At 39.0% G+C, this 13,302-nt stretch overlaps 2 protein-coding genes and 1 long non-coding RNA gene across 3 annotated transcripts in view; 2 read left to right on the top strand and 1 right to left on the bottom strand.

Moving 5' to 3' along the window:
* Positions 1–6,605, top strand: part of LOC107738304 (transforming growth factor-beta receptor-associated protein 1 homolog) — a 16,093-nt gene extending 9,488 nt beyond the window's left edge. Inside the window, exons 6-12 of the mRNA XM_016550024.1 lie at positions 100–441; positions 747–804; positions 1,336–1,479; positions 1,704–1,850; positions 1,935–2,094; positions 3,245–3,681; positions 4,681–6,605. Coding sequence (XP_016405510.1) covers positions 100–441; positions 747–804; positions 1,336–1,479; positions 1,704–1,850; positions 1,935–2,094; positions 3,245–3,681; positions 4,681–4,875 — 1,483 coding nt within the window. The 3' untranslated portion in view covers positions 4,876–6,605. The remainder of the gene's footprint in view (positions 1–99; positions 442–746; positions 805–1,335; positions 1,480–1,703; positions 1,851–1,934; positions 2,095–3,244; positions 3,682–4,680) is intronic.
* Positions 6,606–7,870: 1,265 nt separating this feature from the next.
* The window catches only part of LOC107738302 (28S ribosomal protein S9, mitochondrial-like), a 24,002-nt gene continuing 18,570 nt past the window's right edge, over positions 7,871–13,302 (bottom strand). The window contains 1 exon segment of the mRNA XM_016550023.1: positions 7,871–8,154. Within this exon segment, the coding sequence (XP_016405509.1) occupies positions 8,063–8,154 (92 nt within the window). The 3' untranslated portion in view covers positions 7,871–8,062.
* Positions 10,999–13,302, top strand: part of LOC107738303 (uncharacterized) — a 21,235-nt gene continuing 18,931 nt past the window's right edge. Inside the window, exons 1-2 of the long non-coding RNA XR_001639866.1 lie at positions 10,999–11,167; positions 12,876–12,882. This is a non-coding gene — a long non-coding RNA (uncharacterized LOC107738303). The remainder of the gene's footprint in view (positions 11,168–12,875; positions 12,883–13,302) is intronic.

Genomic DNA, 13,302 nt, shown 5'->3' with positions numbered 1-13,302 from the left:
TATATACACAGCAAAATAAATCAGACCCTCTAAAAATGTCAGTTTTTTTTAAAACTTTTTTTTAAAAAGAAATTTTGCTTTTTCCAATACCCATTTTAGGAAAGGACAGCTGGATGTACGGGAGCTGATCTCTCTTTATCCTCTGCTCCTTCCCGCCTCTTCCTCGTTCACACGTTGCCATCCACCACTTCATGAATTTGCTGACTTGAACCACCTGACGCAAGGGGACCAGGAGAAGGTACAGCGCTTCAAACGTTTCCTCTTTAGCTACCTGCACGAGGTGCGCAGCAGCGACAGTGCTAATGGTTTCCGTGAAGACGTAGATACGGCATTGCTGAAGCTCTACGCAGAGACCGGCCATGAGAGTCTTCTGGATTTGCTAGCCTCCGATAACGCCTGTCTCCTGGCAGACAGCGCCCCCTGGCTGGAGAAGCATCACAAGTGGGTACTCGCTTTTATTTTTCCTTTGAGTAGCTATTGAATAGAAGATTCCGTCCACTTTTGACAGTTTATTTTTGCAAGAAAACTAAAGATGATATTCACATTTTGTATATATATATATATTTTTTGGTGTCTCATAAACCATCATGATACATTAATCATCCATGCCCTCTGTCGTTTTATTCACTGCAGTTGCCATGGCAGCACATGGCTTTAATAAATGTCAGTGTTTGACAATGCTTAACTTTTAGCTGCATTTCTTAATGTGTGGGATTTCACTGTTAATGATTGTTGTCTCTATTCAGGTATTTTGCTCTTGGGCTTCTATATCACTACAATGGTCAAGATTCTGCAGCTTTACAGGTGGGATCTGATTGCTGATGTGCTGTTTGAACGTTTTGATTGTGGTGACATGAAACCAATGTTAAAAGAATATTCCGGGTTAAAGTTTAAGACATCATGTGTGGCATGCTGTTGATTACCACAGAAAAATGATCTAGCATACTAATATGCTGATTTGGTGCTCAAGAAACAATTTATTATTATTATTATTATTTATTTATTTATTTATTTTTATCACCATCAACGTTGAAAACATTTGTGCTGCTTATTTATATTTTGTGGAAACCATGATGCAATTTATCAAGGAATTCTAAAATAAAAGTAAGTTCTAAAGAACAGCATTTATTTGAAATCTTTTGTAACAAATGTTTTTACTGTCACTTTTGATAAATTGAATGCATTTTCACTGAATAAAACTGCATTTTCACTTTTTTTTTTGCTTTTTGCCCCTGATTTTTAGAAAAATGCAGTTTTATTTTAATAACTTCACAACTGGATACACTCTCATGTAATGGATGACTAAGAGCATTTTTTGGTCCTGTCCTGTTGTAGATGTGGGTGAAGATCGTCAGCGGAGATCTCCAGGACTCAACACGACCAGATCTGTTTGAATATGTTGTAGATTTTCTTAGTTTTTGCTCCAACCTTGATCTTGTGTGGCGGCATGCAGCCTGGGCACTACAGAAGGATCAAAAGGTTTGTACTTCATATTAACATTTAATGTTGTTGAATAGCACACCGCTTTTACAAGCTATTTAAAAGCGAAGGAAAGCGAGGAAAAGGGGGAATGCCCCGCCCCCGCGGTGATACCGGTATTACCGGTGTTGTCACACGCCGATTAACCGGTGGGAAAATTTCCTCACCGACACAACCCTAATAGGATGTTGAATAGCTGTCTTTATCTTTAAAATCACTTACAGATTGGTGTCCAGATCTTCACCAAACGGCCTACCTCAGAGGAGAAGACGGGCCAGTTAAACCCAGATGACGTAATCACGTATTTGCAGAAGCACAGTCAAGCCCTTCTGCTCTACCTGGAGCACCTTGTTCTTGAGAAGAGATTGCAGGTAAATCCATCACTGTGCCAAAGCATTTTTAATTCTTTAGTCCAGTGCTGTACCTATGCTAAAGCTGTGTCTCTGTTGTTACAGGAAGAGAAGTATCACACACATCTGGCTGTGCTGTATGCAGACAGAGTGCTGGGTCTGATCTCACGACCATCAGCCACTGATGACCAGCTGTCTGCTGCCCGCCAGAAACTACAACGGTTACTGAAAGAGTCTAATCTGTACAGGGTCCAGTTACTATTAAGTAGGTATCCATTACCTGTGCCTCTTCTCCAATAGACATATTAGGTTTTTATTTTAATGTCAGACACACTGACCCTTTGTTTGCAGTATAATTAAGTGTCTCCTTAGGAAAAGGCCATCAAGAGCAGAGTTGAGCAGATCTCTAGTAGTTTTTGTTGAGTTATGGCTCGTTGCATTTGTTGATTGTTCATACAGTAATAATGTCTTACTGTTCAGGTGTTGTAGTAACGTTTAAAGCTAAAAGCTACACTATATAACCTCTGGCCATCTAGAGCAGGGTTTCTCAAATGGGTGTTCATGAGGGGATGAAAACCTGCTAAATTGAATGTTATACTAAAATAAGTCTATGTGCAGTGAATTTAACATGCATTTTGGGAACGCAATGACCACTAGATTCACACTAAATGGTTTTCCCCTCTGTAAAAATCACATTCTGGGGGGCACCAAATAAAGGGGCAGGGGCATGAGGCTCTTTAAAGCATTTCTCTAGATTTCACTAGTATTTTCCATCAAAATAACACATGAAAGTTAAGACAAATATTTTACTATTGTAATATTGCATTTTAAAGTAAAAATGCTATTTTTTTTTTTGTTGTTGCTCTTTTTTTACAGTACAATAGTGATACTAAGGCAGAAATGAACTTAGTCTTTGCAGAAATGAATTTATTATTAGAACTATAATTCTTGAAAAATTTTATTTTTGTCTTGTTTAAGTTGTAGCCATAGGAGATTTTATGAGATAACAGTATTCATCATATTCCATTCAGTTCAAATTCCAATTGCAATGTACACTCACCGGCCACACCTGTTGAACTGCTCGTTAATGCAAATATCTAATGGGCTGATCACATGGCAGCAACTGTATTTAGGCATGTAGGCATGCTCAAGACATTCTGCTGAAGTTCACCTGAGCATCGGAATGGGGAAGAAAGGTTTTGAACGTAATATGGTTGTCCCAGACGGGCTGGTCTGAGTATTTCAGAAAGATCTACTGGGATTTTCATGCGCAACCATCTCAAGGGTTTACGGAGATTCTGAAGGCACAAGGTCACCCAACCCGGTACTAGCAGCAAGGTGTACCTAATAAAGTGGCCGGTATAGTGTAAAGAGCTGTAATATGGTTTCAGTGTCATATGCTTGTGTGCTTGTAGGTAAAATTCAGGACTCCGGGATGCTGCTGCTTGAGCGAGCTACACTACATGGGAAGTTAGAGGAACATGACAAGGCCTTGCACATTCTAGTGCACCAGCTCAAAGACTCGGCTGCAGCTGAGGAATACTGCTCTTGGGCCTCTGCGTCTCATGACCAGTCCTACCGTCAGAACCTTTTCCACCAACTCTTGAGTGTTTACTTGGACCCGGATGTACCGGGAGGGGCACAAACAGTAGCTGCCGTTGACTTGCTTAACCGGCACGCTGAAGTTTTTGATGCAGTGCGTGTGTTAAAGCTGCTCCCAGAAGAGTGGTCTCTACCGTTACTCCGTCCTTTCCTGTGCGGGGCGCTGAGGGCCAGTGTGCATGCACGGTGCACTTCCCAGATTGCAGTGGGGCTGGCCAGAACACAAAACCTCCAGCTTCAGCATGACAGGGTGAGTTCTAATAAATTAGGATTTTATCAAAATCAAAATAGTTTGCAAGACACAAAGTAAAAAAAATATATAAGGGGGATACAACTGTTCAGATATCATAATAAAGGGGGGAAAAAATAAAAGAATGAAATTCTAAAAAAGAAAACCTAATTGAGTAGTTTGGCACAATATTGTATTATTATTTCTTAGAGGTTTCTAAACAAAAACTACTTGACTGTTTATTAATATTTGGAAAAACTTTTTTCCCCTGCAAAATTTAGTCATGAGTGTTGAGGTCAACGAGGACAGATAGCTTGAGTTTTATGACAAGGCAAGGTTAGTTCAGATTGTAAAAAAAAAATAAAAATGTCATGCAGTGCGACTCCCCAACAATTCATAAAAATGAATAATTCATTAAATTTGTTCAAACAAAACACCATATTTAAATATTTTTAAAACTCTTTTTGGAAACAATTTGATGTGTATGCTCACGTCTTCAAGGTAAATTAAAATTTTCTTAGTATTCACTAACATTCATTTGGGGTCAGTACGTTTTTTTTTTATTAATGCTTTAAAAAAAAAAAAAAAATTAAATAAAGAAGTATATTATGCCTACAAAGACTGAATTTATTTGATCAAGAATAAACATTACTTTTGTAAAATATATTTACTATTTAAAGTGATTGTTTTCTATTTTATTATTTTAAAAGGTAGTTTTAAAATGTAATAAAGCACAAAAGAACAGCATTTATTTGAAATAGAAAACATTTGATCTTTTCTGTCACTTTTGATCAATTTAATGCATTCTTGCTGAATAAAAGTATTATTATATGACCCCAAACTTTTGAATGTTAGTGTATATTTTCTAAATGTTTTTTCAAAACCAAAATAATCCAACAATGAAGCCAATTATAACTCTGCATGCGTTTTAATCTAGATTTTTAAAAGTATTCCATTCTTTTATATTTGAACACTCTTTGAATAAATGACCCACTAAACACTGCATTCTGTGTTGTACAGCTAAAGTATCGAGGCGGCCCAATATTAGTGTCTGAAAAGAAAGGATGCCAGCTGTGCCACAATACCTTTAGCGAGCCAGACTGCGCCTGCTTGCCCGGCGGAACACCTGTTCACATTCACTGTGTCGCCAAGAAAGCCCTGAACTTACCAGTAGAGCACCAACACGAAAATGCCCACCGCAGCAACCACACATGAAGTTGATCAGTACCGTGGGGCAGTCGACACATGCTGGCGTCACACCTGTACCGCACACACGGGGAGAAGGCTGAGTGCATAGAGCACCCGTTCAGAGCCCACGCCAGATCTCTTGGTGCGACCAGGACCTGCTTTCTCTGTGTGTGAGGAGTCAGTCAGCAAATGAGTGTGTGGATGTCTGAAATACTATTTATTCCATAATCCCTCTGTGTGTACACACAACACTGACAATGAATATGATGTCAAACAAAACTCTGGTTGGTCTTTTTAGCATTGCCTTATGATGACTGGTCCAGTGGCTGTCTTTACTTTTAAATGGATGGTGTCCATAATAACTATTGTTTGCAAGCTGTTTGGGGTCAAAATACTAGTGTCTTGACTGTCTGTTCTCTGTGAGCAGAATTATCAAAAATTAGTTTGTGGTCGATAGTTTTCATTAAACAAACAAAACACCAAAGCTCTGTTCTCAGAGAGTGACCGGTTATAGCCTTAAGTGATTAAATCGCAATTCATTTAATATAAGGGAGAAATGCTCAAAAAAGACAATGTTTTCATAATTTCATTATGAATATGGTTTGTGGTCATCATAGCCATTTTAAACCATTTAATAGAGATAAAAAGGGAAGAGTTTCCATGTTCATTTATAGTGCGATCTGGAAAAAACTTCAAAGTTACATCAAAGTGTTATGTAAGATTCTGCAATGAAAGTTTATGAATAATGAGCACAACCCAAGAAAGATTTTCGTGTGTGTGTGTCTCTCTCTCCCTCCCTCATTTCCCTGTCGAAAGTTGATTTGGCTTGATATTTCCCTTTGAAGTCAAGTTTAAGTGATATTAAGTCAAATTGTAGCTCTATCAAACAAACCAATGGACTCAGGCTGTGCTGTGTTTGTGTACATGCTATAACTAAATGCTAAAATGCATATATTACATCCAAACTGTTTGTTTCTCATATGCATGTGGTGATATGGGCATGAGTCCTCATGTCTTAAGAATGCTAAACTGAGATTTTAATGATACAAAAATGTTTTAACATGATAAATTATTTGTGATTTTTAGGGAAGCACGGTAACAAATAGCTGCGGAAGGTTTTGCCTGAGAATAATCTTTAACCTCATATTTGAATATGTATTTGAAAAATATTTTGTCTGTGAAAGTGAAAATAGTGGGATTTTTAAAGGCAGAATAAGTGAAGAGTGAAAAGGGGGGGGGCACAGATTAAACACTGCCTACTTAATATAAATACGTAAAATAATATCGGCTATGACGAGGGAAAGTTAGGATTACTATTTGGCTTGAGATGTTTTTACAGAAACGGTTTGTTATACTGGTCACTGGCTACAAGGATGATGGTAAATTCTATCCAAAAATTGTTCCACAGTTAAATACATAAATTACTTTGGGTATCGTACACAATATCTTGGTTTGTGAATCGCGACATATGCCTGTGTAGTAAAGTTCCATTCGTCATATGTGCAACCAAATCGTTCCTCATCTAAAGAGAGATTGAACATTTTTTCAGCTTGAGTAATTACAAATGGAAACCTTCTACGTTGCTACATCTCTTTATATCCTCTTAAAGTATTTTATACATATAAATATACATAGATGCTGGTGTGTACATACTGTATTATTAACGGTTTGTTGCTTTGTAAATCAATGCCAGTGTGGGTGGAATGTACAGAATGTAAAGACGTCCATTTTAATAAACAAGACTATGCCTACATGAATGGAGCACACTGGTTTGGGATATACTTCATTCTAATAGAAACGCTGAAGAGCCAACTATCCGGGCCTCTTCCATAAGTTTTCACGTGTTTATGAGTCCAAAAATGTCTGAATATTTTATGTGACTACATGACAACAGTGTTTTGCTGTATTTTCATCCATGATCACACATTTCTCTCAGTTCTTTTGACATTGTCTTCTCTCAAACAAATACAACACTGAGAGCCATACTTTGCAATGAAAGAACGCAATTTCAAATGCCCAAAGGTCATGACTGCAGAATGATGCAAACAGTTTTTTCAAGCTTGCTGCTTACTGTTGTCATGGTTACAGATGAGGGCAGTAGTCATGTTTCTTCATATTTGCACACTAGCATGTGATTTGTCCTCCAGTTCACTGCTCTAAAACGCAGAACCTTGTCCGAGATATTTGCCAGGTAATATAATGGAGGACAAAAAAAGTTTTTAATTTTGTGCCGATATTTGAAATTGAGTTTCGTGCTTCTGCAGGCAGTGTAGTGACATGTAGCTGTCATGTAGCTGTAATTTTCTCTCAAAGATGAGTGTTTTTAAATGTGTAGGTAATATATTTTTCGATTTAAAAAAAATAAGCAAAACTAGCTCTGAAAATACTGAACGTGAAGAGAACACTGTGCGGCTATTTATATAATGTGATAACCGCACATAATGCAATCAAATATCGTTTCAAAAGACTGACAGTCTGATACAACTAAAAGTATAAAAAGCCCAATGTTACATTTATAACATTTGTGCTGCATAACTGTAACAGTGGTATGTACTAAAGATAACAGTAAATGTTTTTCTATAATATAAATAATTTGTATTTATATTTTACATTTTGTATTACATTGTATTATTTACACAATTATATAGTAGTCACCATTGTGCACTATGCAAATTTCTGAGGTGAGATATATGTAGTAACTGCCCCAGCCAACATAGTAATAAGATTAAATTAAATAAAAAAAATTAAAAACATAAATCTAAAACCATCTGAATTAATAATTTCAACAACATAATTTGATAAAGTGAATTACTTTCAAAAACAGATTATTGTCGCCCTCTTGTGGTATTTAAAAGCATTACAATCTAACCAATGTCACCATATTCTGGCACCTGGGTTCATTAATGAAACAAACTAAAAATATTCACATATGAAAAACAAAAATTTTATTGAAAGATGTTTATATTAACCTTTTCAATACAGCTTTATTATACACAACAGTTAAATCTCAGAAAAAAAAAGATCTCAGCTCACATGTCCAATGCCATCAACCAATAGGGTCTGCATTTTGTGAATTTTAACTGATGCAAGATGGCGTGATGCAGTAGGGATGGTTTAATGGGTATGGTTGTCTGCGGAATATTCCAATAATCCAGTGAGAGAGAGACGTTGTGTACTCTCTCAGGGTTCCTGTGCTGTATTGATCCTTTCCTGTTCAGCGCTTTTTCCAAGTGAACTTCTTCCGCGCTCCCTCCTGTCCTGGTTTCTTCCTCTCCCTGATCCTGGGGTCAGCGGTCAGCAGGCCAGCTTGTTTGGGTAATCAGAGAAAACAGATGATGACAGATGAACAGCATCTGTGACATGCTGTTCTACCACAGAAAAGCCAAATAAATTAAAAAAGAATCAAACATCACAATATTGGATCTGTGCATTGAAGTGCAGTCTAATATGCCTGCCAATGTTGTTAAACTCACATATTACCAAGAAAAATAGGGGCAAATAAACACTCACTATTGGTGGTAAATAAAGAAAAAAGTAACATTCATTTGAAGGAGCAATTTGGGTAAACTGGTGTAAACCCAAATCATTAATTTTTTTGAATGAACAAACAATTCCAAAATTAATTACTAATTACTAAAATTACTATTAATTACTGAAATAATAACATGCGTTCTGTCCAATATCTGCCAATTTTTACACTTTATCTGACTGGATCAACATGTTTTTTTCTTCTTATGAGGTCGCAGCCACTGCAGTGGGATAGTGAATTTCATTTTATAGTGTTCAAAATTATTTTCTGTGGTATTCAACATTAAGTACACATTAACCCGGAATATTCATAAAATAATAACAATACATTATTCATGTCAATATCTAAAGTGCAAATTTTACACAATTAATGGTTCCCTTTCGAGAGGGTCTCTCGACGTTGCAGACAGCGTAAGCTGACGCTTTGGGGAAGCACCTTTCTCCTCAAATACTGAAGCTTGAGCATGCAAAAAGGGTGCAGGAATGCACCCAATATAAACGGCGCTGAGCAGCATTTCATCAGAATCTTTCTCCATTATAAATGCTTAAAGGGTTAATTCACCCAAAAATGAAAATTAGCCCATGAATTACTCACCCTCAAGTCATCCTAGGTGTATATGACTTTCTTCTTTCAGACGAATCCAGTCGGAGTTATATTAAAAATTGACTTTGATCTTCCAAGCCGTTTAATGCCACTCAGCAAGTGTTGCAGTGCATCAGTCCAAAAGAAGTGAAATTAAAGCGCATCCATCCATAATAAAAAGTGCCTCACACGGATCCGGGGGGTGAACAAAGGCATCCTGTAGCGAATCGATGTGGTTTTGGAAGAAAAATATGAATATTCAAAATGTAATAATCACTTTAATGTAGCTTACGCCAACAGTTGTACACGGAAGCAGATCCGGGCGGATGACGTATGAGGTCGGCTTTGCGCATGCGCCGCTCAGAAGTGACAAACGCGGAAGCGCAGGTGAGAGATCAAAACAAAACAACGGTCACTTAATAGAAGTACAAAACGAGGATTTGTAAAGAAGAATGTCAGAGGATTTCGATATAAGCCAAGAGGAGACTGGCTTTCCTTTGCTAAAGTAAGGAAACTTTGCTTCCTTTGCTTCTGTAAACAAATGTTGGTTTTCACGAGACTCACCGGCGCATGCGCAACGCTGACCTCATATGTCATGCTCCTTTTTTTTTTTAATACACACGCTTGCTTGTACGAACTTTCATGCAAATTTGTCTTTTGCGTAAACCAATATTTATCCAATATCTCTAGCAAATACAGTTTCTGGTTTCATGGCTTTATTTTTAATGAAATAAAAATACTGAATCAAAATACTATATTGATGCTAAAATAGCACTGCAGCTGTGATTGGTTCATTCAGGCAAACACTGAGAAAATTAACAAGTGTTATGACAGACAAAATTAAAGAGACATCAATAAAATCCTCTTGAGCTTTTCACTGAAGATTTAATTTAGACACCTCATAACTGGCCAATGGTTCATTTTGAAGAAGTGTCCGTTGGATCAGGCGTTAGTCTCAGTCAGTGTACGGCTGAAGTGGCTAATTTCTCACTGCAGTGGTGGACTCGTTTACTCGCTGAACTCTAGTATCCATCCTTCACCAGCGCAAACTCGTTCTACGTGCGCTTGAACCTTGAACCTTGGCAAGCCTGCAACCATAGATATATTTATAGGTAGATGCCTCATTCAACAGCTCAAAGCATGGAGACGCGTCTACCATCTTGCAATGGTCAATTTGACATCATATCATTCACCATAATCAATGAATATTCGAAGATATTCGCCGTGTTTCGGCGAATATCTAAAAGAAGAATGTCGGAGGATTTCGATATAAGCCAAGAGGAGACTGGTTTTCCTTTGCTAAAGTAAGGAAACTTTGCTTCCTTTGCTCCCGTTAACAAAAGTTGGTTTTCATGAGACTCACCAGCGCATGCGCAACGCTGAACTCATACATCATCAGCCCGGACCTGCTTTCATGTACAACTGTTGGTGCAAGCTACATTAAAGTGATTATAACGTTTTGAATATGGATATTTTTCTTACAAAAACTCATCGATTCGCTACAGGAGGCCTTTGTTCACCCCCCGGAGCCGTGTGAGACAATTTTTTTATGGATGGGCGCTTTTTATTTAACTTCTTTTGGACTGATGCATGCAACACCCGCTGAGTGGCATTAAACAGCTTGAAAGATCAAAGACAATTTTTTATATAACTCCGACTGGATTCGTCTGAAAGAAGAAAGTCATATACACCTAGGATGACTTGAGGGTGAGTAATTTATGGGCTAATTTTCATTTTTGGGTGAACTAACTCTTTAAGCGAGTGGATGATATGCACAATTTCTCTGTCAACGAGTCCTCTACGGATTTCAACCTATGACTGAAAGTTGTACTTAAACCGAGAAAGGGTTATGTATCCAAGGTGCTCTCAATGCCATTCAGAGCCCAGGTGATATTTCTCTTAGCTTTTTTTCTCTCAGCCCCCTCCCGCAGCCTCCCTGCTCTGTGCCCGACTGGTGTGCATGCCCACTATACGAGAGGCATGCCTCGTCATGGGCATGGTCCAATGGGACATCTATTGAGTATATATGTTCAGCGGCTGGATGGGCTTCGCAGAACAAAACTGCCAGGTTCCTTAAAGGCTTCCCCGGTCCTTTTGGATCAAGACTACTCGCTCAAGGAAGGCCAGTTTTACTTCTTTAGTTAAGTCGCTGCTATATGATTCATGTCACTGCTTTTGCACTGAGCCTCCCTTTTTCTGGGCTGTGGGGTCCGCTAGGGTCTGACGTCATGAAGATGACGGCACCGACACAGCCGCCGCTTCCTCTATTGCGGCAGCCAGATTGTTCCCACACTGCGTGTCGGTTCCTACTATGTACCGATCTTCGGCAGTGCCCCTGTATGACTTGTATTGCTGCTATTATCCTGTGGGTTACAGTCATTATGCTTGAAACGGCAGTTTCCCCCAAACCTTAAATTTGGGCTATTGCTAGTGTTGGCTATGATACATTCTAGTACCCCGCTGTTCTGTTTTCAAATAGCGCCGGGTTCGTCGCTTGTTGATGTAGTTGTTATGATGTCTATATGGCTAGCTTCCGATATTAATGAATGCTGAATTATCGCTTCTATGTTAAGCGCAGAGTAAACCGGAGTTTCCTAATTGGGTTTCAGCGGCCACTAGCCCCTGAACAATGCGATTTTACTGCACTTGTCCCGTTCTTCTAACTGGCTGCAGTATTATGAGGGGTCATCGGAAAGAGTACACCAAGCGCTGGGTCACCTTTTGTTGTTGCAATTGCTGTGATATTGTCTATGACAGCCGTTTTGTGATAGTTTTATAGTGCTGCGTCTCACCACTTTATATCTTACCGTTGTGCGCATGCACATACAGCAGTGCAGTAGACCCGCCCTCCCTCTCAGAGCTGCGGGTTTCCACTAGGTCCGCTAGTTTAAAATAAAAAAAAAACACCACTTCTGTAGTTGGTGACACCGGCGCTGCTGCTGCCGCCTGGTCAACTTTCACACAGTTCTCCAGGTAAATGTGGTGTCTATTCCCGGTCAGCTCCACAACTGCATGTCTATCTCCGGTGAGAAGCTGTTGTCTGGAATGTGCTGCTTATGCGTACTGGTGTGGCTGTACCATGCATTGCGATTGCTGTTGAGTGTCGTTGTGCTTATATGTCATCTCTGCTTATGCTGAGCACCCTTCGCAGTAACACGGCGTGAAGGTACACATTCCCCAAAGCGTCAGCTTATGCTGTCTGCAACGTCGAGAGAACCTCTCGAAAAGGAACGTCTCCGGCTACTGAAGTAACCTCGGTTCCCTGAGAAGGGAACGAAATGTTGCGTTATGCTGTGTTACTTACGCCCAGGTATTTCATAAGCTCTCTTATTTAGTCGAAAGATTCTGATGAAATGCCGCTCATATAGGGTGCTTTTCCACCCCCTTTTCGCACATTCGTGCGCCATTGAGATGCAATGTTGTTAAACGAATAAGGCTTCAGTATTTGAGGAGAAAGGTGTTCCCCAAAGCATCAGCTTACGTTGCCCGCAACGTCTCGTTCCCTTCTCAGGGAAACAAGGTTTCATCAGTAACCAGAGATTTTTTCTGTCTAGCTGCTTATCTAGCTGAGTAACAACAGTCTTGAAATTGTGAGAATAGCTGATCTGGAGCATCAGAGCCATCAGAAAAAAGGGCTGAGAAAAATGTGTGCTGAAGGGTCAGAAAGATATTTTTCAGAAAAGTCCCAGTATATATTGTATGTCACTGTAATCATCTTTACCTCCATTACAATCATCATCCATCTAAACTTTGCTGGTGAAATACTGGTTTGCTTTATTCAGCCCATACAGACTAGTTCTGGCTTCACATTTCTTATTAATGTTCCCACCAATCGCTGCACAAATTAAGGTAACGTATGATGACAAAAGCATGTTAGTGCTAGCCCTCCCAGAACTAATAGAGATTGCATTGCAAGTAGGGCTGTCAAAAAAAAATTAGAATTTCGAATATTCGTCGAATTTAAAATAAAAATCCACATTCTAATGCAAAAACGTTGCATTCGAATTTTAGGTGTGCGTTAAGGAGGCAGCCTTATCAGTGGCGCACGAGATGCGATAACGATGTAAGTGTCATTGCATTTGAATGTTTTTGTTAGCCTATCCAGTTGAAGCCACTAGATGCGGCGCTGCTGTGTTGTTGATTACAAATATTGCGGGGAAAGAGAACATCAATGCAGAGAAGATCTTGTTTATGTCAAAACTGAAACCAAGCCGTTCACACAGAACGCATATTTCGCACATTTTCTAGAGGGACATCTATCACCGTTGCACTCGCGTCTCGCACAAGAAAACCGCATGTTTAGAAAGCCATGTAAAATTAATGCAAGTTCAACTTTGAAAAAA

The sequence above is a fragment of the Sinocyclocheilus rhinocerous genome, unplaced genomic scaffold (assembly GCF_001515625.1).
Source record: "Sinocyclocheilus rhinocerous isolate Xijiao unplaced genomic scaffold, SAMN03320098_v1.1 scaffold1485, whole genome shotgun sequence".
NCBI classification, from domain to species: Eukaryota; Metazoa; Chordata; class Actinopteri; order Cypriniformes; family Cyprinidae; genus Sinocyclocheilus; species Sinocyclocheilus rhinocerous.
This window is presented reverse-complemented; position numbering and strand designations above follow the sequence as displayed.